The 27,996-nt window shown below is 47.5% G+C and overlaps 1 protein-coding gene across 1 annotated transcript; it reads right to left on the bottom strand.

Moving 5' to 3' along the window:
• Positions 1–44: 44 nt before the first annotated feature.
• Positions 45–24,226, bottom strand: ZDHHC5 (zinc finger DHHC-type palmitoyltransferase 5). The gene is made up of 12 exons (XM_058689064.1): positions 23,939–24,226; positions 19,415–20,651; positions 11,553–11,674; positions 8,004–8,161; positions 6,572–6,744; positions 6,314–6,416; positions 5,637–5,728; positions 5,068–5,200; positions 4,336–4,459; positions 3,772–3,884; positions 2,215–3,074; positions 45–1,381 (listed from the first exon to the last, which is right to left on the bottom strand). The coding sequence occupies exons 2-12, from the start codon at positions 19,516–19,518 to the stop codon at positions 1,216–1,218; spliced, it is 2,148 nt and encodes a 715-aa protein (XP_058545047.1). The 5' UTR covers positions 19,519–20,651; positions 23,939–24,226; the 3' UTR covers positions 45–1,215.
• Positions 24,227–27,996: the final 3,770 nt, after the last annotated feature.

The following is a 27,996-nucleotide window of genomic DNA, read 5'->3' as shown; positions in this document are numbered from 1 at the left end:
CCCTGCCTTAACCAGACAAAATAACACAAGTCAGGGGGAGCTGGTTAGATCAGGATTTCTTTTTATTCCTTGTTGGTTTAAAATGGCTAATCAGAATAAAAAATAAAAGGGCCTCTGTCTAGAGGCTGGGGTCTCCCCTATTTAGAGGTTAGAACCCAGGTACCCCCACTACCCAGCACCATACTGAGGTGGGCGGAGGGGTAACCCCTAAGGGACAATCGGAGGGCCCTAGGCCTGCCGCTCCTTCTCTCTATCCCGTTTTTGGCATGTGATGAAAAATATTGCTTTTTGGATTCATCTCTCCCGGCCTTGGATTTAAAAATGTTAACCGTGTGAGTTGGGGGAAGGCTCTGAGGGGACTAAAGGAGCCCACCCTAATCCCTCACCCCCAAGAAGCGGGGGGGGGGGATTATCCAATATTGTTTCTGGAGTTCAGCCAAGCTCGTTTCCTGATCTCCCCACCACCACCAAAGTCATGGGGCTGTGACCCCTTTCCTGGGGAAACTAAGTGCCAGTGAGCCTAGAAAACTAACTCTCCTCTCCAAGTCCTTCCCTCCTCTGACCAAGACCCCAGACTCGCCTCTCCCCCAGGTGTCTTTCCTGATCACTATGCACCAACAACAGGGGGTGCTGTTTCCTTAGTGGGTAACTGGGACAAGAGAGGGAACCACTGGAAAAGGAAGACTTCGATGGATGTCCCCACTTCTTTCCTGCTGGTCTGAGGAATGGGAAGAGTATGATACCCCTCCTACATATCCCTCCCTCATTTTCCCATCCCAGGATAGATATAGAATTTCTTTGATATTTATAATATATATATATGTATATATATATATATGTACACACACACCTGGTAACGCAGAGAGGAAAAAAATAGAATCCGTAACAATAATAAAAAAAATTATTTCTGGTTTAAAAATGATCTGGTTCCCTCCAGGGCGAGCAATTGCACAAATGTCCACTGAGTCTGGTCCAGGGGTTAAGGAAGGGAAGGTCTTAAAAGGTGAAGGGGATTGCTACCCCAGTCTCAGGGCCCCAACTCTCCAACTCCCCAACCCCACTGCATTTTATAAAACGCTCCTCATCCTCTTGGAATCGGTGGTTTAAAAAAATGTCCATGCAGGGCAGGGGAGCCCCTTGAGGAAAGGAAGGTGGCCACCTGGGGCCCTTTGGTGTAGGCGCAGAGGCGTGGGGCGGAAGGGAGGTGCTGAAGGCTCACACGGAAATCTCATAGGTGGTACCACCCACCCCTGACACCTTCTTGACTCCACCCCTTGTGGGGCTGCTGAGCGGAGGCTGGCCTGGGCCAGGGGAGGCAGAGCCTATACTCTTGGGCTGCCCGTTGGATTTGCTGTAGGCGGTCTTGAGCTGTACTTCATCTCTAGGAAGGAAAAAAGATAGGTGTCATCAGAACTGGGACACGAAACACAGAAAAGGGAGACTGTTTTAAAAATTACTAGAACAGGGGAGCCTGGGTTAAGGGCCCGACTCTTGGTTTTTTTTAAGTTTATTTATTTATTTATTTTGGTGGGGACAGGGGGCAGGGAGAGAGGGAGAGAGAGACTCCCAAGCAAGCTCCACACTGTCAGCACAGAGCCCGATGTGGGGCTCGAACCCAAGAACCGTGAGATCATGACCTGAGCTGTAACCAAGAGTTGGATGCTTAACCCACTGAGCCACCCAGGCACCCCCTGACTCTTGATTTTGGCTCAGGTCATGATCTCACGGTTCACAGGCTCTAGGTCCGTGCTTAGGATTCTCTCTCCCTCTTCTTCCCCACTCGAGCGCGCGCGCTCTCTCTCTCTCTCTCTCTCAAAATGAATAAGCTTAAAAAAAAAGTTATGAGAACTGATGTGCTTTTCTACATGCATACTTTCTTACCCAAACGTTCCCACCTATTTTATTGCCCTGCTTAACACAAACCTGATGCCCTATCTCCCCTATTTATTCCTTCTCTCCAACAGCGGCTACCTGAAATACTTGCTCTCAGGCAAATAAATACATTTGGGGAAGACAGGATGAAGATAAAAGTATTGCTCTTTAGGCTTTTAACAGGAATAGCCCATGCAGGCAGCTGGAGACAGTGAGCGAAATGAGCGATCTACAAGCAGGCGCCTCCGAGTCCACCTGCACACAAGTGAAGTCATGACACCTTATGTAGGCCCCGGGGCGAACTTTAAAATCCACTGAGGGTCAGGAAGGACTCATACTTACTTGGGGGTCAGTAATGGCTGCAAGGCTACTTCCTCTGCCTCGGAGACACCAGGTGGGGCTTTTTGGCTGCTGTAAGACATAGATCGGCCCAGGTACGGGGCAGTTGGGCCTGGTTCAGGGGACCCTAGTCCCCGGCCCCTTAGCCCATCTGGCTTGCCAAAACGGGGGGCAGCTGGGCGTCCCAGTGGAGTCTTAACCAAGGGTGATCTCTTCGAATCGTCTGAGGAGGAACTAGTACGAGGGGCATGGCCTGAGCCCGGCGTTGACTGAATGCCTGAGTCCCCCAAGCCTGGTTCTTCCTCACGGCCCGGGAGTGGGGGTGACTGGCGTAGCAGCTTCTCTCGCTCCTGGAGGGAGGCCACAATATGGCGCGACAGATTGTCGTACCGGACTGGCGAGGGCTCTCGGTGCGTTGGACCAGTTGGCACCAGACGTGGGTGCCTCTCGGCTTCCCGTTGCTGGGCCAGCCGGGCTGACAGGAAGGGAGAGGTGTAGCCTAAAGGTGGGTCTGGCTCAGGCCCTGCCTGCACGGACTCGAAATCAGGGCTGTCTGAAGGAGTGAGCAGGCTGTCATAGGACAGGCTTCCGTTGCGTGTCTGGTTGGCCAGGCTCTTATAGGAGGTGGAGGTTGTGCCCTCTGAACGAATGGACTGCAACTGGCCCAGCTCAAAGCCAGTGCCCTGGGCCGACTTGAGGCTGGAGGAGCGTGAGCCACTGGACAGTGGATCGAAGTGAAAGCTTTTGCCGAAGGTGGGAGAACGGAAGCTCTCTGGCTCCAAGCTGGGCTCCGAGCGGTAGCTGGGATGGCGGCTGCTCTCCGCAATCGAGGTTGGCTCCTTCAAGCTGTCCCCACGGCTCAACTGAGGGAGAAAATAAAGCGTGCTCTTAGCGCTCCTCCTCTTGTGACAGATCCTAGGCCCAAGAGCCTAGGCCCAAGAGTCCGTCAGAAACAGTATTTGTCATGTGCCGCCAGTATGCTTAGAACTTTTACACGCATCATCTTGTTCAACGCCTAAAGCACACCTACGAGTTGGAACGAGTATCTCATTTTAAGATGCAAAAAATGAGGGACACCTGGGTGGCTCAGGTGGTTAAACGTCCGACTCAATTTTGGCTCAGGTTGTGAGCCCAGGGTCATGGGACTGAGCCCCGGGTCGGGCTCGGCGCGGAGGGTGGAGCCTGCCTAAAATTCCCTCTCCCTGGGCCCCTCTCCCTGGCTCACGCGCACTCTCTAAAATAAATAATTTTATTTCATTTATAAGTTATCTAAAATAAAACAACAAATATATAAAATAAGATACAGAAAACGAGGCTCGGAGAGGTCAGGTAACTTGCCCACGATGGGTGCTGAACTCAGATACGGTGTTGTCATCAGTGCTTTTATCTAGTCTGCTACGTTGCCCCCTCTTTGAAGGACACGCTGTCAAGGAGACTCAAGCCCATTAATGCCAACAATTGGTAAAATGTCTTCGGTTTCCTCCTCCCCTTCTTCGATATTCTTTTTCCCAGAACAGCTGACCTACATCAGAGCCTTACTTCTTACAGAGTACTGAGTACCTTGGCGCTGGAGGAATGAGGCATGGCGGCTGACGTACTGCTGCTGCTGTAGCCCGGCCGGTACTTGTACATGGTGGGTGTGGGAGGGCTGTCCTTGCCCAAGAGGCTGCTATCTGCAGGAAAAAAGGCCCGGGGACACCGCTTTACAAGCTGTTCTCTTAACGTGGCCAGCGCTCCTTGAAGGACGGAGGGAGAATAAGGTACGAACAGATACACCGGGCAACAGAAAAGTCCCGGGAACGTGACTTTGCTGCAGCAGAGACTAAAGACTCATACCGGCCCAGAACCAGAGAGAGAGAATGCACCAAAGAGGTCTAGGAGGTTCTTTGGTCTATCTGAAGGCCGACAGTACCCCCACCTCCCCCGCCCCCACCCAACGACAAAAGTTCAGTTCACTGCAAACAGCTAAGTGGCATCCCCTTTGTCCTGTCCCGGCTGTCCAAAGAAGCGGCCCGAGGCCCACCCGTTGGGTGTTCTCAGCCACCCAACCTTGGCTCCCCGCCCTTGGCTGCCCGTCTTCTCCACGGCATACAGTAACCTTCTCACGTCTGCCACTGCTCTTACCCTCATTAGTAGCCAGGCTGAGGTGTGTTCGTAGCCCCGTGTAACGGCTCAGGTCCGGCTTAGGAGGAGGTGGGGGTTCGGCATCTGCAGACTGGCTCTCCGTTATCTCCAAGCTTCCCTTAGACTGCATAAACGAGGGAAAATCAGATTGGAGAACTGGGTGTAAGGGCAGCTCCAAGGATTAATCAAACCGGTACAAGAGGGGCGCCAGGGCGCCAATTATGTATTTCTAAACTGGGACTAGAAGACAAGGGACAAGAGCCATTTGGGGGATGACAACGGATAAAGAAAAGTCTTCAACGAGGTTTAATTCTGTCACTTATTTGTTCATTTCCACCAACTATTTGTTGAGCTCCTACCATCTGGAAGCTGCTACATTAAGTCCTATGAAGACATGGAAATGAATGGACTCAAATTCTACCATCAGTGAACTCACAATCTAATGGAAAAAAGAAGATATGTACTTAACTAGTTTTTTAAAAGATTTTCTTTCATTTATTTATTTTAAGTAAACTCTCTACTCTCAGTGTGGGGCTCGAACTCACCACCCCAAGGTCAAGAGTTGCATGCTCTACCAACTGAGCCAGCCTGGTGCCCCTGTACTTAAGTAATTTTTAACACAAGTCAGAGAGTGATAAATACCGTTAAGAGTAATGTCAACTAAAATCAAGTTTCCATCTCTTTGCCATGCAAGTCCCCAAGTTACCTACTTTACTTCCCTAACTTCCTCACCTTGCTTCTCCTCAGCTCTCCCTGGATACCATTGTCCATGATCTTCACAGTTATCTGCCCATCTGACACTTCTGGTCGAAGGAAGGGAGGTCTGATAACAATCGTCTTCTCTTTCTTTGGTCTTCCCAAGTACCTGAGTGTCAAGAGCGAGACGGCTTTCATTCACTCATTCTAAAATATCTATTGGTTGCCTACCTTGTATTAAGCATTTTTACAAATACAAGCACGGTCTCACCAAGGCAGCAAAAACCTTAGCACTGAACTGATTTCTTAGATTCCATGAAGAACTGCACCACGACTAGGCCTCTGGGCAGATACCTAGATCAAGCCTCTCTGCAATAAATCTCACCCTGAACTCTCAAAGGAGAGTAACCATAATACCTGAGGAATGTCAATTGAATTCAGAAGGTCCACTAAAGGATGCCATTTCTCTCCCTTGTAGGCACTTCCCATTCTAAGAGAACCCTCCCTAAATGACAGTCTCCCACCCAACCCCCCCCAGACTAGAACAAGCCCAAAGACAAAAGCTTTGACCAAGAATGAACACTAGACCAGAGGGGTGGGTGTACCTGGGTGCTGGGGAACTGCAGAGCACACGGCTGACGTTGTTACAGCAGCCATTGGTGAAGGGATTCACACCTCCTCGGAATTTACCCGTAACCTAGAAGGAGCAAAAAAGGGCCCTATCAGTCAGACGATGGGACCTTGATCCCCAAAGGCCAAAACAAATCAATTATTGTGCACCCACCATTTGGGAGATAAAAAATGAGTAAAACACAGTCCTGCCGTCAAGAAGCTTCTACTTGTCATGGCTAAGAATGGGGTCTTCAGTTCAAATCCTACATCTACTTCATGGTAGCTACTTGACCGTAGGCCCAGTGTTCTCATGTGAAATGGGGATACGCAGATAATATACACGTAAACAAGTAAGGTCACTGCTATTACGTGCACGGAAATAAGTGTCTTCCTTTAAGCAGCTCTAGAAGCTTTCTGAGCACTGGCCTAGGTCTATTACTGTTTCCATCAGCTCAGAATTCAAACTGTCCAGTATATGAGTGAGCATTCTGCAAATGGTTGTTAACTGAGAATGGCTCTGTGCTCATGCCTGCATGAGGAGCGTGGACACTGCATCACAGAAAGTACCCATCAAGCAGCCATCTACGGAAGCACTCCACTCCGCTCCTACTGGAGGACTAAGACTCCCGCGTCCAGCTCTACAGAGGTTTCCCAGCCCTTCTCCCCGTACCTGCTCATTGGTTGTGCGTCCCCTGGCCACCAGCACCACGTGAAATCCCGTGAGGCCAGCTACAGGGATGAAGAATAAGCCAGCCACACACATCACTGCCATTCTAAAGCCAAAGAATCAAGGAGAACAGAGCGGCTCGATCCCACCATCCCCGGCCCCTGCGACAGCCACGTGACCTTTGACCCGCGCCACCACAGCACTCAGCTTTCCTCCTCCTCACCCCTCCCCAGCCCGAAACCCATAGGCCTTGAAGGATACGTGACAGCCGTGCGGACCCCTGAGAGTTCCTCCATGTGGTAGAGGACGTAAAGGAGGCCAAAGCCAAACACACCCATAATGTGTGCTGTCAGGGAAAGGAGGAAGAGGAAGAAATAACGGTAGTTCCGGCGACCAATACAGTTGTTCACCCAGGGGCAGTGATGATCAAATTCCTAGGGGCAAAAAGAGAAAGACTGAGAAGCGTCCTTGGACCATAGCCCTAAATCGCTTCTGTCAACAGCAGGAACAAATGTCAGAACTGAAGTTTTACTTTCAGTAATATGTGATCAAGTTCACCGTTCAGTTGCAAAATTAACAACAGGCTCATGCAGTTTATCTTGCTCTATCGAGCTGTGAGGAAGACCTCCCAGAAGCTGATCAAAGTTTATCCAATGTGACCAAAGAACTCCAAAAGGGATGAATACCAGAGGCTTTGCAAAAACATCAAGATTCACGAGAAAAGAGGCCTGGAAGGAAAATCTGGCAGACCACTGCTTCCAGCTAAGTAAAAACTGATTGGAAAAAAAGGGTTTAAAAATAAAAGACGAGGGCTGCAGCAGTTCAAGCAGGAAGAGAAATATAGCTGTAAAGTCTGAATGCAAAGGACTGCATGATGTAGTAGATGCAAGAGGTAACACAAAGCCAGGACCAATAACCAAAAAGACGAGTCAAGGGACACAAGGTTAGGGCTATGAAACCTGGTGTCGGGAAAGCCCATTCCCATTTGGGGTCCCTCCTATAACAGACAAATAGTTATGCTCTCTACCTCGCAGGCGGACAGCTTTTTTTTTTTTTTTTTAATGTTAATTCATCTTTTGAGAGAAAGAGAGAGAGAAAAACAGAGCACGAGTTGGGGAGGGGCAGAGTGTGAGGGAGACACAGAACCCGAAGCAGGCTCCGGGCTCTGAGCTGTCGGCACAGAGCCTGACACGGGGCTGGAACTCACCAACCACAAGATCATGACCTGAGCTAAAGTCGGACCCTTAACCGACAGCCACCCAGGCGCCCCTCGCGTGTACATCACTGGTAACACTGTTTTTTTTTTTTTTTAATTTTTTTTTTCAACGTTTTTTTTTAATTTATTTTTGGGACAGAGAGAGACAGAGCATGAACGGGGGAGGGGCAGAGAGAGAGGGAGACACAGAATCGGAAACAGGCTCCAGGCTCCGAGCCATCGGCCCAGAGCCCGACATGGGGCTCGAACTCACGGACCGCGAGATCGTGACCTGGCTGAAGTCGGACGCTCAACCGACTGCGCCACCCAGGCGCCCCTGGTAACACTTTTTGACAGAGCTTCCATACGGCCCAGACCGTTAGCCAGGGCTGTATTTCATCCATGACCCAGAATCCAGAGGATTCAATTCTTCTTCCAAGGGCAGGAAGAAGAGAACTCAGAGTAGGCACCCAGGCCGACCCCACTCAGGGTGCTTACCTCCACACAATTGTCACAGACACTGCAGTGGGAACAGCGGGGAGGACGGTAGAAACGGCAAGTGGCGCACCATTTCATGCGCACTTGGATGCCCTTAATCTCCACCGTTTTGTAAAGGGGAGCTCGGAAGTCATCTTCCTTGTCTTCATCCTCCTCAGCTGCAAGAGAGGAATGATCAATTAAAAAACAACGGTGCCAGGACTGGGCTCGGCACGAGGGATGCAGTGATATGTAAGTATGGCCTCTGCCTTCAAGGAATTCGGTCTAATGGGTAAGAGAGAACAGGAACTAGTAACTAAAACCGTGAGATCAGCTCTGTACCCAACGCGACGGGAACACAGTGGGAAATGAGGTTCGGGAGAATATGACTCAGAGGTAGCTCTGACATGGGTATGCTGACGCTTGGTTTACATATTACAAATTACATTTTTGAGGAAATAATTTACATATCAAAGCACATACACAAAGAGTCGGCATAATAGTTCAACATCTATACAAGAAAACTACAGCAATCCAAGAAAGGAACTAACAGCAAGCTTGTTTTCCACGCACAAACCCCTTCCCCAAAAGAGTTTCCCCTACTCTATTAATCTCCTGTATATTTCAGTATTGTTTGCTGGCTCAAGACACTCTCCTTACCTGAATGCCCTTTCAATTCTCAACTATCAGAAACTCATGATCCTACTTCAAAACTGAAAGTACATTATTTGCCTTCTCATCTGCTGTGTACTATTTTTATTTTTTATTATTAATCTAGAAAAAATACACGTGGGAAGGAAACATTAAATAAACGAAGGAGCAGGGATTAAAAATTAAGTTTCCAACTTTTACTGATCTGGGGAAGTGTTTAGAATACAGATAGGTAAAAAAAATGCAAGGTAAAGAACTGTATAAACAAAAAGATAGTTTTGAAAATAGACACAAAAACACACACACATTTGCTACAGATAAGTGGTATATATAAATGTTATATACATAAACCCTCAAAACACTGAAGGTAAATATAAATAGTAGTTATCTTTGGGCTGTGTAATTACCGGTGATATATTTCTTTTTTATGCTTTCTGCATAATAAATACTCACTATTTATTAAGGTCTTTCAGAAAAAGTTTCCTCTTGGGGTGCCTGGGTGGCTCAGTCGGTTAAGCATCCGACTTTGGCTCAGGTCATGATCTCACAGTTCGTGAGTTCGAGCCCTGCATCAGGCTCTGTGCTGACAGCTCAGAGGCTGGAGCCTGCTTTGGAGCCAGTGTCTCCCTCTCTCTGCCCCTCCCCTGCTCGCTGCCTCCCTCTCTCTAAAAAATAAACAAACATTAAAAAAACAGATAAAAAATAAAACAAGCTTCCTTTTAAAGGAAAAAAATTAAAATGCTACTTATTTTGAAATTTCTGATCTTTCCACACCCATCATCTATCAGAAACAAGCGCTTTCTCTTCTTAAAACACTACACAGTTCTTTAGTTACTCTTAGACCTTAGCACACAGTACAGGAGATTTATTCATATAAACGTCATCCCTATTTGTCCTTCCACACTGAGCTATTTGAAAGCAAGAACCTTTAAAAAAAAAAGTCATCCCAAATGACCACGATAATGCCTTCCATATTAGATCAATAAATATTTAATATATGAACATTAAAGGCTCATTAAAACAGTCCTCTTTGGCTTTAGGGACTCCAAGTTCCTTCGGTTCAACTCATCTTTGAGACAGGAGTCACAAAGCACAGCGACACAGGCTTTGTGAGTGCAATGATCTCAGGAAAACCTCATCTCTCACTCTTAAAAGCTAACTTCACGTTTGACAGAAAAACTGGTTATCAGCAACAACCCTTATCGACTTCTAACTCTAATGACGGTTCCTGACTCTCACCTCCTCTCCCAGAACAGCCTGCTTCTTCTGTAAGCACAACCCTTCCAACGTGTGCAGGAAAGCACACCCTCACTCTGGAAGGCCTCTCTTCTACCATCTCCCTCGCCTGTCTGGTTCCACCTCCTCACGTGACCAGAGTGCTTCCATCTTCTCTAGCACATAAAAAAGAAAAAGGCCAAAAGCCTCTCTCTCCCTCTCTAGTAAGACATCCATCTTCTGCCTTCTCTAACTTCTTGAAAGAGTAATCCTAACATTCATGGACTCTGCTTCCTCACTGCCCATTCACTGCCTTCCAAGCCATGGCAGTTTGGTTTATTATTTACCTGTATTCTTCCCACACACATACATACCTAAACACACTATGACAACTATTCTCGTCAAGATCACAAATTCCAACGGGCGGTTCTGAGTTTTTCATACTGGATCGAATTTCTGATACTGCGAACCATCATGAACTTCGTGAACCTTTCTTATTAGTTCCCACTCTGTGCAGTTTCTTCTCCTACTAACCTTCTTACTCAGTCCCTCTTCAGTGGCTCCTCCTCCTCCTCTGCTCATTAAAATGTCAATGCTGGTCAGATCTGACCTTGGTTCTTTCCTTACCTTGTTGTACTTTCTCTAGACAACCTTACTCCCGTTGCTTCAAACACCACATGGCTGAAGCCTATGAGACCCAGGTCTCTGACAACTGCCAGCTGGCTGACTATACCTGAATGACCCCTAACTATCTCAAGTTCAACATGTCTAATGGGCTGTCTTCCTTCCAAACCTGTTCAACATTCCTGTAACTCATATCTTGTTTTATAAAAATCAGCATCCAACTATCTCCCAAGTTAGGAACGTTGGGACGACCCTAGACAATTCCTTCACTCTCCTACTCTCCCCCAATAAGCAAACGGTCATGAAGAATTCTGTTGAGTCTACTGAAAAAAGGTCTATAAATCCAGCCTCAAATTCAAGTTCTCATCCGGTTTACATTATTGCAATTGCCTCCCAAAAGGTATCTGTACATTTTTATAAGATTTATTTTTGTAAAACAAAATCTGATCCCATGATTCCTCCAGTTAAAGACCTCTTGCTGTCCAAAGGAAGAAACAGCATCCATTAATTTAGCACACCAAAGTCTTTCACCATTTGGCTCTTGGTTTACCTCCTACACCGTCTGGCCCCACTGTGCACTCTGCCTGCTACCCCACTAAGCATGGCATTCGTGGCTCCTGCTGCTTCCTCAGCCGAGAACACATTTCCCTGCCATCCTCCGCTTGAAGTCTTTCCTGCCTCCTCCTCGCAGCATTTCCCCAATTTATTCGGGCAGCTCCAAATGCTCCCTTTTCTGTGCTCTCCCAGAACCCTGCCTATGCCCCCACCAGTTTACCCCATACTGTGATAACCGTCTAATCCACTGTAGATTATCATTGTGCCTACGGATAATGCCCAGCCCACGTGCTTGAAATGAATTTCTGATGAATGAGTAACTGAAAATCAAAGAGCTAACCCAAAGTGAATCACATGACTAGAAGTTAGGACATCTATTCCAGAAGACCCCAACCCGCTTTTCGCCTTAGACTACAGAAGTATCCCAAACCCCTAGGAGTCCTAAGGCCCGGGACCAAACACGTATGTCAAAAATCACTAATTTTCAAAGGTAGTGAGGAGGTTCCAAGAGGAGAGAGATCTTACCTCGAGGGAAAATCCCTGGGTCCATGAAGGTGGCCATGCTGAAGTTGGCCAGCACAAAGAGAAAAACAATGGCATTGTAGATGGGCACTGCAGGTGACACGTAGAGGCTGAGTCCTGGACAGCTGTACGGATAATAAAGAAAATGAGGGGATGCTCCACCACTCTGGACACCAATCATACAGCCCCACAGCTAGAAATCTTGCGTGTGCCACCTCTACGGTCTCAAATTATCTCTATCCTTCTCAACAAGTACGTCTAGTTTCCCACAGAAACACTCATTTTAGATCAAGGTACAAGACTCAGAATCTCTCCTACTGTAATCCCTTGTACTGAGGTCTGTGTTCTTCAGATTCATTCCTGCCCGGTGAATCTTTCCATGTTTCAGAACCTGTCCTCACCTCCTTTTAGCCAGGCACAAGAGCCGGGACCAAGTATGTAACTGACACCAGCCACATTCCCTTCTCGAGCAGCCTCAGGCTGCTGGATCTCAGCCATGCCCCACTGACCTGCACATTGGCACAAAGCATGGGATACCACCTGCCTCTCTGGCTCCCCTTCCCTCTTCCCAGCTGGCTTTGAACCACTCTCAACTGCCTAAAATTTCTTCCCTGCATCAGATATTCCTGAGAGTTTTATTCAACTAAAAGCTAGTTCTCAAGGGAGGCAGGGGGACCACACACAGAAAAGATTAGCTACCAAGACACAGAACTAGACCTCTTGAGGCCTATAAATGAAGTAGAAGAGTGGCAGGGCCGGGGGTGGGGGAGAGCAGGTATCAGACCAAATCAGCCCTAAATTCTATAGGAAAAAGAAACTAGCCAAACATAGCCAATATTCCAAGGGTCCAAACCAAAAGATATGCTTTAGGTTAACATTTCTTTGACAGAAGACAAAAGAAAAGGGTGCCCTAGTCCAGGGTTACGCGCCGTTTCTGTGAGGACAGGAGTCTGAGTAGGAACGCCGTAAGACCTCTTCCTTTCTCTGGGAGCTGGAAGTTTCAGAACATCTGATGCGCTGGTTGTTTTGTCAGTACTATCAAGTGCCCTCTCTCCTATCTCAGCTCAGGAAGAACTTCCCCTTACAAGACAGTGGCTAAGTACCCTAATCTGCTTTGTGGCTGAGAACTTAATCTCCAGAATGAGGACAGCATCTGTCCTTGTCCCCTTTATCTAGACCAGCCAGAAGGAAAAGGGAGAGTTCACTGAAAGAAAGGAAGAAGGGGCCAGGAGAACAAGACAGCAAATGAGTCAGGAGAATTAATCCACAGCAGCCCTGGATTCTGCTGACAGAGGAGCTCTATCTCCATCAAATCAAAATGCACAGCCCTGAACAAATCAGGACAATTTTCAGGAATTGAGCTCTCCAATCAGATACAAACTAATAAGAGCCAAAACTGATGGTCACAAAGCATCTCACAAGTCTTGACCACCTCCAACTATTTATTCAAATTCCATTTAGCCATTCATTAAAACCAAAAAATGTAAGTCAATGTTTATTGCGTGCTAGGCTTATTACATAGTAAATATCAATTAACTCTTTGCTTCTCTTGGCGGGTCAGCACATAACTGGGAAACAAAATAACGAAGCAAGGCGCAGGCACTGATTTCAAGGGAAAACAGACCCTCAGTCACAGCTCTCGTCTTACTCCAGCCACGTCTCCCACGGAAGCCTCATCCTGTGGCAGTTCTCTGGCTCAGAAAAGATGTCCCCATACTCTGGCAGGGTTTGGGGTGAATACAAGCAAGAAGAGGCCTTACACAGCCCCACCCAAAGCCTGACCTCCTAGGCTCTTTAGGAGGGAGGGAGAGAAACTGAAAACCAGTCATCCAGGTCAGAGCCCCTCCCTAGCACTTAGCTGTCGCTTCGATTTCCGCCAGGGGAAGAGGAGAAGGGGTGACTCACTGGACTCCTACAGCCTGGGAAGATAATTAGAAGGGGAAAAAGAAATGGAATCCTTAGAACACAGAGGTGCCCATGATTTAAAAGTCTCATTCCTAGAATGGACAACTGTAGCCACTGTGGCCTCTCGAGCTTCAGACAAACTACAGGTTCCTCAATCCCTAAGGGAAACGAAGGTGAAGGAGGAGGAGATGTCAGCCCCTCCAAGGCCCAGATGGCCGTCTTTCTGACCCCATTCCTTCTTCAGCTTCTCCATTTCCAAGTGAAGAAAATCACCCAGTTTTTCTTGGGTGTGCTGCCAACCACCACCCCTGGATAGTTGACGTCACCCCTGCGACCTTCTTTTTCCCCTCCAAAGACTTTATTTTTAAGAGTAACCTCTACACCCAACGTGGGGCTCAAATGCACACCCCCAAGATCGAGAGTCGCCTGCTGTACCGACTGAGCACGCCAGGCGCCCCACTCCTGCAACTTTGTATCAACTCTTCCCGGCTGAAGTGTGTAACCCCAGAATCCAGTTCTGGTATCTGTTGCCAAAATAAAGCCCATCCCCACAGGAGCAGCATCTAGAAATGATGCAAGTAAATCAACTTCACAGGCAGCACCTGCCCCTAGATCGAAATCCAACCCACTGCTTCCAACCTTCACACTCTAGCTGAGGGAACACCCCACCAAGGAGAGGCGTGAAGGAACAGAGTCCGTTCCTGCCACATCCCATACTCTGCTTGGCTCGTGGAGAGGTTTGCAGTTGCTATAGTACTTTGCCAGATTCCTAGGTGACCACTCCAAGTGGCCTGTCTGAATCTGTTGCCTTCGATGGAAGGAAGGGAGGAATGAGCTGAGGAGGAGCTGTCGGGGCTGGTCCTCAGCCTATGGCAATAATCACAGGGCTGCAAAGCCTAGGGAGTGGCCGTAGCCCAGAAGGCTGGCTGACTCACTGATGAGACTCCCAGACCTATACCAACCCAGGAAGAACAGGTTCTTCTGCCCACCCATCCAGTACTCCTGTTTTCAGGGAGAGTGGGTTTCATTACCCACACTCCCCGGGGCACCTGGCTGGCTCAGATGGAAAAGCATGTGACTCTTTATCTCAGGGTCGTGAGTTTGAGTCCCGCACTGAGCATGGAGATTACTTTAAAAAATAAATAAAATTAAAAACAAAAAACAAAAACCCCCACACTTCTGAAAATCTGTTTCCAAGCCCTCTCTAACACTTCCCTGTTATAAAAAATGGTTAAGCTGCTGGTAAGAAAAAAGTAGGAGTCAAGGAGCTTTGGCTCCTAATCCCATCTCAATCAATGCTTTGCTATGTAGCCTTAGGTAATCTGCAAACTCCAATCGTGTTACTTCAGCTACATAATAGATATGAGAATGAAGGAGACATATCTGAAAAGATCCTGGAATTCTTTTCTAAACCAGCTGTCTTAATATTGAGCATTCACTGGATAGAAGGCATCCCCCCACACCAAAAAAACCCCACATGATTAACAAACACCCTCATCATCAATTATCATTCCAGCCCCACCTTCATCCTTAATTCCACTTCCCCTCTGTGAGGTACTAGAAATTCAAGAACACTTAAAACAGAGGCGCTAAGCTCCTGAAGCATAGGTCTATGCATTCCACCGATGCCTGGCACATAGTCTATGGCTACTGCTCCTTGTTGATGAGGCAAGGCTGGAACGAATATTCCACTTCCCGCCTCTAGGGATCCTCAAGATTCCAGGAGAAAACGATTTCTCCCCTTCTAGGTAGGTAAGTTTCTCTTAAAACACTTGATTTGCGGTGTCTTTACGCACACTTTCAAGCAGCCGAGAGCAAGATGTAGGACTTGGGCACTTATTCCTGGATGTGAAAACAACGTGGGAAGTAAAAGGAACATCCACTGCTCAATTAATGCCCTAAATCACGAGGCTACTCCCACTCAAATCAGGTGCTAGCACCTCTGCAGTCAAGAAAAAAAGGACCAGAGGGAGAGGCACTGAGGTTACCCAACGTGTCGTTGGTAAGAGCTGGGAGGGGCTAGAGGCAGGAGCTGAACAGCAGAAAGCACTCTCATGGATGGGACACACTGGAAAGACCATCATGGATTTCCAGACAACCCTGACATTTTTTCCTTCCCGCAGAGGACCGCCTGCAGCAGAGATCTTACCCCTACGCCCTCCCTCCAACTTGAGAAGTAGACACACAAAGAGACACTAGCTGACTTAACTCACAGCTCAAGGAGATTTTAGGAGAGGCAATTCAGTGGTTTATTTCAAACCTTACTGCCAGGAGTCCTAAGAAAGACTCAGGGATCCCCAAAAGAGGCAAAGAGGAGACACCAAGCGGCTGGGCCTCTCCACACCAGCCTCACTTGAAGCAGAGCAGCCCCCCTCTCGTGTCTTACGCACTGGGCTTCCACGGAAGATCTCACTGGATAAAGGGTCATGGTGCTCAAGTAAACTCCTCAAGGTCAACTTCTTCATTACACAAAGAATAGCTCCACAACGGTGAACAGACTTTACCAAAATTAGTCTCCTGACCCCCAAAACAGTGCTGATTCCTCTTACCTGGCACTGCCCCCCACCCTTGCCAATCACGAAAGGGGACTTAAACTAAGATAGATGAGGATCCAGACCCATTACCTTAAACACAGCATCTAGGACCTAACTGGGAGGAGGAGGGTTCCTTCATCAGACACTCTCCTTCCCAGACAGCGAAAGAGGAAAAGAATGAAAACAGAATCCTCAATAACTCTCCTGCTCAGTTTTGGTACAGGGCAAACTGAGCGAATGGGAAGGAAGGGTTAGAGTTCTGAAGGGAAGGCCTCAACTGTTCTACTCAAGCTTTTCCAGGGCACAAGGTCACCCTTTGATGACCAAGCCCAGCCAATAATTTCTGCTCACAGCTTTCCCTACCTGACAGGGAAAGATGGAGGGTAAATTGTTCCTAATGAGTTCCTAAGGCTACATGCCTGCACTAATTATGTCAGCCGACTGAGAGGGACTCTCCCTCCCACTTCAGGTTCTCTAGGCCCCAAAGTCATCCCCTCTTGGGACTCAGACTGATGTAAGAACAGACAGTTACAGGCTAGTGAACAGAACAGGAGGAGGACAGAGCAGTTACAGATTTAGGGTCCCAAATAGGAGCTGGTTCAAAGAGAGCCTTTCCCTGGGACGCCTGGTTGGTTCAGTTGGAGGAGCACTTGACTCCTGATCTCGCGGTTGTGAGCTCAAGCCCCACGTTAGGTGTAGAGACTACTTAAAAATAAAAATTTTAAAAACAAAACGAGTCTTCCTCTGGTTTATTTGAAACCAGAAATTCTTTTTTAGGTTGTAAATAGTTTCAAACAGGGAGGTTCTCCAAAGAATTGAATCTTAAAAGAGATAGAATCCACGGGGGAACAGTTTTTGAGAACAGGAGCAGCTCAGCCCAGACCTACACCTACAGAGGAACCGCTACGGTCAGATGGAAAGGAAAAGATGCTAATTTCACAGGTACCAAGAGGTAGGTGATAAAGAGAAATAGGGTGTTTGTCTCCATAGGGAAGAAACGAGCCCAGAAACTGGTCCTGAGGAAACTGCCAAGGGAGACTCCAGCTAGGACAAGGCTCTTCTTCGAACTCTGGACTGGAGGCAGTCATTCCAAAGTCCATACTGTCCAAAATTCTTTCTCCTGGGGCTGAGACACCATGGAATTAGGAGGGCCCCTACTTCCAGGCACCAGGGAATGAGAAAGTAGGTTAAATAGCTTCAACTATCAGTTGAGAAAATGCCTCCGTCAGGACAACTCTTTGTGGCGAAACTGGTAGAACCAGCCAAGCACTTTAATGGCTCCAGATTAACAAAATAAGAATGGGGCTTCTGCCTGCCCCATCTCAGGAATAGGTGGGTTGGAAGAAAGAAACCGCTCCGTGAGTCCCTTCAATTTCTTAGCTGCCCCAAGGCTGTGCCTTTTGAAGGAAAACAGACCCTTCCGAATCAAGCAGGCCTAAAGGTGTCAACCTGGTCTTATAATCTATCCCTCCTGATACAGCACCGCAACTGCCACAAGGATATACACAACCCTTGGTTAAAATGCTGATTCAAGGGGAGCCTAGCTGGCTCAGTCAGCAGAGCAGGAGACTCTTGATCTTAAGGTTCTGAGTTCCAGCCCCATGTTGGATGTAGAGATTATGTCAAAATTTTAAAATCTTAAAAAAAAAATGCTGATTCTACTTGCTGGCCGTAATAGCAGAAACCAAAACAAGTCATACTGAAGACTCACACCTCCTTCTCGATAATCAATGCACAAAGGACAGAACACTGGGGGCGCCTGGGTGGCTCAGTCGGTTCAGCATCTGACTCCTGGTCAGGAGATGCTGCTCAGGAGATCAAGCCCCACATCGGGCTCTGTGCTGACAGCATGGAGCCTGCTTGGGAATTTTTCTCCCTCTCTTTCTGCCCCTCCCTGGCTCACACACATTCTCTCTCTCAAAAGGAATAAACTTAAAAAAAAAAAAAAAGGACAGAATACCGAACATGTTGAATTTAAGCAAGAGAGACAAACTATGAGAGGTAAAGTCAGAGAAGAGTAGGGCTGCTTTAGATCCTTGAGGGACTCAACAGGCATGCTCAGGCTGGAGAGCTAAGGGCCAAAGAATCCTCCAGCCTCCAGAGGAACAGGTGAAAGTTGGAAGATGCTCATACCTCAGATAAGAGATTCATTTTTTTTCCCCGTTTAAGACTCAACAGAAAAACATCATTGCTTTACTGACTCTACTAGCCAAGCAACACAAATCTTTTAGAATTCCTTTTGGCATCTGAAGCTCAACTTGGGGCAGGAGGTGGGGGGGTGGTCTTCCTCCCCTCCTCGAATTAATAACTGTTCTAGGTTTCTCCGCATAATAGTAACTGCTCCCCTCTCCCCCCACCGCCAGCAATTCCTGCTTCGTTTTTCCTTTAAGGAGTCGAAACTGCTTTTATTCCCTATCCCGTCGAACCGTCTCCTTCCTCTTGCCAGCAACCTCACACTGCTCTCAATAACACCTCACAATTAGGTCTGAGCCTCAATCTCGGCAAAGTGAACTCCCCAGAAAATCTAGCATGCTCTGATTGTTCCAGGAGCTACAGCTAGAACACTAACTCAGTGACTCAACAGTTTAAGGCTCGGAGGCCGGGTACACGTTAATTTATAAACAGGTAACAGCAAAGAGGCTGGCCAGGTGGGTAACAGCTAAAATACAGGATGAGGGAAGATCAATCAGTCTCCTCCAGTGACCGGCAGATGAACAAAGTCTGAACACCCTAAGCAGGAAACCTTTCGATGCCAACGGCTCTTCCTAATAGGACCAGGGAATGCAAGAATTACTGCCATCCCCTCAGCAGGGAGGGATGTGAAGGCAGCCCGCCAGGGCTCTTCCTAAATAAAGCCTGCCCTTTCCCAGTGGCCTTCACTTCTCCAGGCGTCGGCTCTTAAGAGTACAGAGAAAACCATCTGAGTAACACAAAAAGCCCAGCTGTCTCATTGGTATATCTTCTAAATCAATCCTGCAATTCTCCAGTATGCGCAGCTCCAGAGAGCCCGGGGAAAAGCCATTACTCTGTGAAAAACCTCTCATCTAGTCTGGTTCTTTCTCTCACAGAACTGATTGCTTGAGCTGCTTCAAGCCTCTCTGGTGGTTTCCTCCTACTTCCTTCCTAGTTCACGATCATCTCGTGATGGAGCTGGATAGGAAAACACAAAGACATCTGTGATTCCAAAGGAAGGGAAGCAATGGAAGGTAGGGGATTCAGAAGAGTACAATTCATACATAGCAAGGCTGACAGGACAGGCTTTTTCGCACTCGTCTCCCCAGGTCTCTGAGGTTTGTTTTCACCTCACCTCACCACGCCGCCCAGGCCTGGCAAGTAACTGCGAAACTCCAGAGAAACTGTACCCCCCCCCACCTCCCACGGAATGCCCCCCCCCCCCCCAGATACCACCACTGGGGGAGAACTCACGTAAAGGCAAAGAAGAGGGTCGTAGCTCCCACTAAGAAGATGGCGGCTGCGGAGACTGGAACATACTTGCTGGGCTTGAATCTCTTTCCAGACTCTGCGGGCATGTTGGAGCTCTGATGGGAGGTCTGCCCTGCCGCATAGCCCAGGCCCACACAGCGGCAGAACAGACAAGAAAATGGGATGAGGGAAGCAGCGGACAACGAGAGCACAGAAGGAAACCAGGGGAAACCGAAATTGTGAAAGTATCACCCTTCCCCCTCCCAAATAAAACCAAAGGTCAAAAGATCTCAAATGAAGGAAAGCACATGGGAGGGGGAAAGGTGATTCGAAATGATGAATAACCACCTCCCCAGAACAAGGCAGAAGGAGAGATTAAGAAACACAACTCGTACGGTCTACAAAGAGGGGACAAACAGCAGGCTGTACACATGCAAATGGTTGCGGGTGGAGAACATGGGCCACCAGACAGATCGAGGAACAGCTCATGGATGGAGGCAAGTCTTCCAAGGGCAAGAAGGGGAGCCTGTCAGGCAGGGCAGAACACCTCGGGCAAGGCAAAAGTCTTCTGAGGAGACACTATAGCACCTCCAGGACTACCACACTCCACAAGATGTGAGGTGCCCCTCAGAGAGGTGCGCCCTGTGTTTCTATTTTAATCCAAAAGGGAACCTGAGGCCCCTTCCAGTTCTGAGGAGAAGCGGTTTTCACTGCGGTCCTCGTCCCTTTTAGGCAGTTTCCTCAATGCCACCACTCCCACACCTTGACTTCAGGGTCTGTAGTCCAGCAATGGTGGTTTAATTTTATTTATTTTCTCTTGATGGCTAAAGCTGGGCAGCAGCTGTTACAAGGTTGAGTTGCAAATCCTTTTCTTCAAAGGGGGAGGGAAAACAGAGAGAGAGAGAGAGAGAGAGAGAGAGAGAGCGCGCGCGCATGCAAGCGAGCTTGTCGGTCTTCAATCTCTTCTTGTCATCCCCAAGCCCCCTAAGGGCTCCGTTTCCTATCAAGTTCATGCAAAACTAAGGAGAAATGTAAAATCCCTGAAGCCATGTTCTTCCCAACAAGCAAAATAAGATGAAGAAATCAATTCCACTCAACGATAGTTTTAAAAGGGTACTGTGGATGATGAAACCAAAGTTCCAAAGAAGTCCCTGTTTCCAGGTTAGTCAATGTCTCTGATCTTTCTTCTTCAGTCTTGGGCTTTCTAGATGCAGAATTCAACTGGGTTACAGTGATTCACCTGGAAAAAAAAAAAAAAATACCTTTATCAGATAAATTCTTTCAGGAAATTTCTTGAAAACATCATGACTAAACCCCACAGGCTACTCTGTTTAAAAAGTGCCTTTTATGGCATACATTTCACTTATGTGCAGGTGGGAAAGGACTGTGAATTGAGAGAACAACGGATTCACAATCTTTACTTCTTCTCAGTGCTGTTCATATTGGAAAGAAGAACATGGCTTCACTGGCCTAAGGTCATCAAAGAACTAGCTCTTATAAGGGGTGCGTCTTCACCTGACACCAACGGGCAGTAACAAATATCAAGAATATCAAAATCTAAAAACGTACAAGAGCACCGTGGTGAAGGGCAGTCCTAGAAAAGAGACTTCTCTTTAGAAAAAGAGAGTTTTTATTGCAACAATGAAAAAAGAAGAAAGTAACCTCAAAATTAGGACAGTATGTCTCATTTCCTTTCTGTGTAGGTCTCTGTCTCTTATCTCTCTATGCTTTTTAGTTATAACCCTGAAGAGGCAGATGCTGAGTTTTTGGTCTGCTGGAATAACCCATGAAAGGACCTGGGTGAGAAATGTCCTTGAACTGAGAGGTGAGCCACTCTCTATGAGACACCGAGTCAACCATAGGGGCTGGTCCTGTTCTTGCCAATTCAACACCTTATTCCTACACTGGCCTAGCAGAAGTTCAACTGCGCCCCACATTCCCCATATGATTAAGAGTAACAATTATTTCTGTTGACGGTAGTACCCAAACAACACCAGCACTTTGGATTTTATAGGATGCTTTTCATCTAGTGATCTCAAAGCACTTAACTCACATTATCTGGTGACACAGTCCCTTACCCCACTCCATAAAATTGAAGGCTAGAGAATGCCTGAGGCCATTCTACTTAATCGCTTGAACAGTCAGGTTAAGAACCAGAGTTCACATGCCCCTTTGCCAAACCAAAGCCTTTCTACCACTTTCTCATCCACTACACTACTTGCCCAGTGATTACATTTTGGAATCTGAAGACCAAAAATTTTACTTAAGTTAGAATTTAAAAATAAAAGTTCAGGAGTGCCTGGACGGCTTAGTTGGTTAAGCACCTGACTCGTGATCTTAGCCCAGGTCTTTATCTCAAGGTAGTGAGTTCAAGCCCTGTGTGGAGGCTACTTTAAAATAACTAACTAAATAAATAAATAAATAGGTAAAAAATAAGTTTATTTGACCGAAGCAGTCTGCTATTTCCCTTAATACCAAAGGCAGAGATTCAAATGTCAGAAGATTCAGACAGCAAAATACAAATGTGCCCTGGAATTTACCGCTTCCTCTCTTACCTGTGGTATGGAAGGCAAAGGCACCTTCCTTCAAGATTCACTGTCTCTTTCCTTAAAAAAACAGAGTTTTACAGGGCCAAACAGCAATATTAGAATACAGTGAACACTTAGAGACTATAAGAAATTGTTAAAGGCCTAAAAAAGATAAATCCCCTCTGGCTCTTGATTTTATGATTATTTAACACTGAGTTTCTATAGGACTGAAAGCCCAACCGTCTCAATTTAGGCCTGAGTAACTTTGTAAACACTGAGAAGCAAATTCTTGGTTTGTGGGCTATTAAACTTAACTTACCCCTCAAAAGCCCAAAGATGGAGAGAAGGCAGAAAGCTGCACTGCTTAAATTTTACCCGAAGTAATAGCATTTAGACACCTTACTTTATTTCAGATTGTATTTTCTGACAAGAAAAAAGTCACATGGGCTCATATTGCCACAGCAATACAGGGTCACAGGGTCATAAAAGGCCATGCAATTTGGGGAGTACTGTGACGGGAAACAAAAGAGATCAGCATCTGAAATCTTAGGGCACATATGTGAGAAGGGAGAAGACAAAAACTGAACAATTTAGTCGGCATAATAAACACACACCAAGTCTTAACAGAAGAATGTGCTACGGGCAGTAGGGATGAGACTGCAAGGTGAGTGTGGTTCATCACAGCCAGCAGTCTGGATCCATACCAGCATGAGAAAGGTGTACAAGAATGTGTATGACACATGCAGACACAGAGTAATCTACCGAATGGAAATATGTATATGTAAAACAAACTATAGAGTGCTCGTTATCAAGGCTTAACACAAGTGGGTACCTCCTTAAAGGGGGCGGATGGGTATGGGCAGTATTACCATAACACAAGTGTTATTTGTTGAAATAAAGTAATGTTAACAGAGCAATATAGTAAATCTGAACACAAAGCAACCAAGGTATCATGGAATAATCCACATGTCAAGATGTTGGCTGGAGTCAAGCATAAGTTTAATACTGGTGTTACTACATAGGAGGTATGTATGTATGGCAATACAATTCCTGTAAGCATCAGGCGGATTTTTAAAAATGGGTGATTATGAGCATTCTGAAGAGATTTGATAGAGTACAGAGGGATACTGGGACAAAAGGACAGGGATGCTAATATAAGATCAACCTAGACAAAATGGTACTGACCAGGAAGTGAAAAATCCAACGCAAATAAAAGGACCAGAATATAACACATATCCGATCCTACACCTCCTTCCATAACTTTTAAATCACTTTCTTACTTCTCGTTAAAGTGTTTTCATTTGGCCAAGTGGGTAAAACACTTTCCACCCCTTTGTCCCACAAAGAGAGACCTATAGGTAAAATATTGGCCAACACATTCGAGCTCCACTAGCAAAAAGTACAAAGTACTAAAAGCACGGAGCACCCAGCTGGTGGGGGTAGGGGGAGAGAGCGGACGGATGCGAGAGAACAGGTAACAGGATGAAGCTTGAGCCAAAATAAGTATCAGCAGAGGAGGGCAAGGGACCTGAAATGCAGGGAGGCAAAAGGGGAACAGCACCCAGTCGCCACCCTGGAGCTGGAGACGGAGAATCACCATACGGGGCAGAGCTGGCTGAGACCGAGAAGACGGAATCCGCGGCCGCAGGGCCCACCGAGGCTGCGGGAGACGGCAGAGCCCGGGGGCGCAGGACCGGGGGCGGAAGGGGCGGCGGCCGGGCGCCAGGCGCGCAGGGACCAGGGTCCCGGGCCAGGACCGGGCGGCCGGGCACTAACCCGTCCAGAGCCCCGGCGGCCGCGGATCCCCGGCCTCTACTCGTCGTCCGTTTCCGGGGCCCACGGGTCCCGCCGCAGTTGGATGACCCGGCCCGGAGCAGGAATGGGGCCTCAAACCACCTCCCCCCTTTCTCGGTCCCCCTTCCCTAGAGGTCACTCTCCCCTCCCACCTCCCTGGCCCGGCACTTCCGGTTCCGCAGGGGCCGGTGTACCCGGTACTCACCCCCGGCGCGGTTCCCGTCACCGCCGCCGTCGTTGTCGCCGCCGCCTCCCGGCAGTGCCGTCCGGCCTCTGAGAGGCCGCGCGCGGCCCCCGCACGCTCCACGCCCGCCCTGCTACGCGCGCTCCCGCTCGGCGACGCTCGTCTTCGAGCCGGCGCGCGGCCGTTGCCCTAAGTGCCGGGTCTCGAGCCCTCCCAGCGTTCCCATTGGCTCCCCGTCCCGGGCGCGCGCGACGTCTCGCGCGGGGCACGTTTCTCTCATTCATGCGGCTCGCGCCGCCGCGCCCGCCCCCGCTCACTCTCCCATTCACCCATAGCCCCCACCCCCACTCCGCTCCAGGGCGTGCGCGCGAACCCGGCGACCGCGGCGACCTCGCGGCCTGATTGGCTGCAGGAGCACGGCGCCGTACACACGCGAGAGAACGAGCGCGCGCGCGCAGGGCCGTCGGGTTCCGCAGACGACTGGGAGAGGAGGATTGGCGTACTGCGGAGTCGGAAATGGGGAAATGTCCGGGAAAGTCTTTTTCCTGCTTCCCATAGGCTAGCCCCACAGTATCCAGGAAGAAATCCTTGGAAGTAAAAATAATTACATGTGTGTGCTGGAAATACTCAAAAGCAAGGACCTAGCCTCTCTCATTCTCTAGAACCCCTCCAAGGAAGTGTGGTACGACCCAGACAGGCTTCCTGTGTAACCAATCGCCAGTCGGCCCCGCGGTCCTCGCCTTTCAGCCCCTTCGTGCATTGGCTAACCCCTTGGAGACGAAATAGCTCCCACCCAGCCAACCACCTCCATTTTTTTTTTTTTTTTTTCTTGGATGGCGAAAACTTTATTTAAAGCAATCTTAACGGAGGAGTCCTCGGTCGAGCGAGCTCCCTAGTGCCAGCAGAATCCTGGGATAATAGAATGGTCTGGCTGGGGCTCGCGCACGGTGGGGGCGCCTGGACTAGAAGAGTCATGTGGGGCGAAGCTCCTGCCCAGGCCCCGGAGGAAGAGGAAGGAGAGGGGCGCCAGTCTTGCAGCGTCCGTGGTGCCGACCGTGGCAGGAGGCGCAGGGAGCGAGCGCCTTGTGAGGCGGTGGCAGCCCCCCTGAGTGCCAGAGGGCTCTGGGCTTCATTTCCTTAGTTTCTCACTGCTGCACAGGGGATGGGCGCCCGCTTCCCTAACTTTGCCCAGTCCGGGAATGCAGGCTGGAGGACGGCTGTCAGCCCTGGCGAGCTGCTGGCCGACCGCGAAGATCACAGTGCCACACTTTGCCCTAATTAGCCCTACACAGCTGTGAACCCAAGAGGAAGGCCAGGTGTTGTTCTCTCCTCGTTTAGCTCAAGGCCATTTCTCTTTTGAAAGCAGCTCTGGCTATTACATAACCAAAGTGTTCCAGCAGCCACTTCTCTGAAATCAAGGTTCTTCACCTGTAAAGTGTGATTCTAAATCCTGCGGTGTGTCCTCGGGTTTGGTGTCAAATGTTTCTGGTTTAACTGTAGTCTGATACTTTAGTACTAGGCAGCAAGATAAAGGACAAAGGTTTTCTGGGATCTAGTCTAGCTCCTCTGACATGGCGTATATAATCAGGTTCTAGTTCATTCTTTAAAAAAAAAAAATTAACGTTCATTTATTTTTGAAGGGGAGAGAGACGGAGTACGAGCGGGGAAGGGGCAGAGAGAGAGGGAGACACAAAATCTGAAGCAGGCTCCAGGCTCTGAGCTGTCAGAACAGAGCCCCATGCAGGGCTGGAACTCATGAGCGGGGAGATCATGACCTGAGCAGAGGTCAGATGCTTAGCCGACTGAGCCACCCAGGCGCCCCAATTCATCCCAATTCAGGATTTCAGTCCATTTACTGCAACACACTATAGAATTCTGTAACTGGCAGTGTGTACTAGAAAATGAAAGCCCCCCCCCTTTTTTTTGATAAAAAATGAAATCTTGATAACATTTTAGACCATATAAAAGGCAAAGCTAAGGTATTATTGGAGACACAGTATTTCTTTTATTTATAGAGGCTTTTCTATCTGTAAATCAGGTTAATTTGTTTCCTTAGGAAATCATATTTCACTTTTCTACTGCATATTTTTGATTTTAAGACTTCATTTACCCAAATTCACAAATTGGGCGTATTTCTTTTCCTACTCTCAACAGTCTAATAACCTGTCAGTTGTCTTGTCTTTTAGCTAGAGACACTACCAAATGAAAATAAAAATTTCATCTTCCACCAACCAACCACACAGCTAAAACTCCCCTAGGACACTGGACTACTAGATGCCAGCCTCTTAGCCAGATGAGCAATAATGGTGGCATAATCATTATCCCAAGATTTAGATGAGATTCCATTTTCTTGTCCCTTTTGTTTTAGGATCATGCAAGATATTTCCTGGAAAGGATGTTTAATAGAGCATAAGGTTTAAAGTACCAGCCACTTCTGAAAACTACTGCACAGTAAAATCTAGGCTAAAACAATGAGGTATCCACACCACCCAAACTTCAAATAAATTAATTTGCTATGTAGATCACATAACACCTTATAGTTTTTGTCTAATGTATAGTTTTCCAGTCCTTTACATCTTCTCATGCTGATAGACGGCAAACTACAAGGTCAATTTTACTTCAACTTACTGGTAAACAGGCAGGGGCGCTTGGGTGGCTCAGTTAGTTAAGTCTCAGACTCTTGGTTTTGGCTCAGGTTGTGATCTCACTTGGTTAGTGAGATGGAGCCCTATATCGGGCTCTTCGCTGAAAGTGCGGCGCCTGCTTGGGATTCTTTCTCTCCCTCTCTCTCTCTGCTCCTCCCGCACTCTCTCTCAAAACAAATAAACTTAAAAAAAAAAAAAAAAAAGACAAAAACAAACTGCTACCCTTGGATTTAGGCACAGAGACGAATGCCCTCTCAGTACCAAAACCACCAACGATCTTTTATTTTTGTAGTAATCTCTATACCCAACCTTAGGCTTGAACTCACGACCCTGAGATCAAGAGTCACATGTTCTTCCGACTGAGCCAGCCAACCACCCCACCCTCTTTATGTTTAAATCCTGCTGCCTTCCCACCTGTCCTTGTGAGAGCTCTCTGCTTATGTTAAAGCACTTTCTCCCCTTGTGCTCTGGATCTCACCCCCTTCACTCCTATATTTTCTTCTGAATTTCTCCTTTGACCTTGTATTTGAAACACAGAAAAAAATAGAATGGTGTCAAGAAGATTCCCATACCAATCATTAAATTCTCTCCCTCTAGTCTGTTGATATGCTGTGTTACCCTATCTAAAAAAAAAATTAACAAAGCCTCCCTTAATCCTACATCCAGCCCCCTCTTAGCAAAGCTTCTTGAAAGAGTTGTCTATAGATGTTATCTTTACTTCTTCAGTTCATATTATTTTTTTCAATAATATATATATTTCAATAGGACTTTTATCGCCACCATTCCAAAACTACACTCATAAGGTCAATACTGACCTCCATGCTTTCAGATCCATAGCCAAGTCTCCTTTGCTAGCTCCCGTTATACTTTGCCTCTTATGTTTGGGTGCCCTGAAAGTCCATCTCTATCTTCTGATTTCCATTTATACAGTTCCTAAAGAATTTTATCCAATACTACTGCCTTAAAAGCCTCCTACAAGCCAACAGCTCCCATAAATCTTCAGCCCTAACTTTCCCAAACCTTCCAGATTCTTTCTTTTTTCTACCTGTCCGCACAGCATCTCCATATGGATGACTAGTAGACAGCTGACACTTAATATTGCTAAAGTAGGACTCTTGATATTCTCTCCTCCCTCCATGAATTTCCCCAATCTCCTATCCAATCTAGCTACTCAAGTAAGAAATACAGAAATCAGCTTTGATTCCACCTTCTTTTCTCCACCACTTCCATCAGCCAAGTCATACCTTACCTCCAAAATATCCCAAGGCAATCTACTCACCAATTCCACCTCTCCTAGTCTAATCCCCTATCAATTCTCACACTGAAACTACCCCAAGTCTAACTTGTATCCTTGATCCTAACTCTTCCCATTATCCACAGAGCAACGATCTTTTCAAAATCAGACCATTCCTCTGTTTAACCACCTGCTTTAGT

The sequence above is a fragment of the Neofelis nebulosa genome, chromosome 10 (assembly GCF_028018385.1).
Source record: "Neofelis nebulosa isolate mNeoNeb1 chromosome 10, mNeoNeb1.pri, whole genome shotgun sequence".
In the NCBI taxonomy this organism is placed as follows: Eukaryota; Metazoa; Chordata; class Mammalia; order Carnivora; family Felidae; genus Neofelis; species Neofelis nebulosa.
Note: the sequence above shows the minus strand (reverse complement) of the source record. Positions and strands in the feature narration are given on the sequence as shown.

Bases quoted from the DNA above. Each gene is read 5' to 3' on its own strand.
- ZDHHC5 (XM_058689064.1), bottom strand. From the start codon at position 19,518: ATGCCCGCAGAGTCTGGAAAGAGATTCAAGCCCAGCAAGTATGTTCCA. The intron at 6,417-6,571 runs GTATCCTTCAAG...CTTTGGCTTTAG, and splicing joins GGGGTCCGCACGGCTGTCAC to AATGGCAGTGATGTGTGTGG. The intron at 3,885-4,335 runs GTAAGAGCAGTG...TTTTTCCTGCAG, and splicing joins CAGCCTGGCTACTAATGAGG to ATAGCAGCCTCTTGGGCAAG.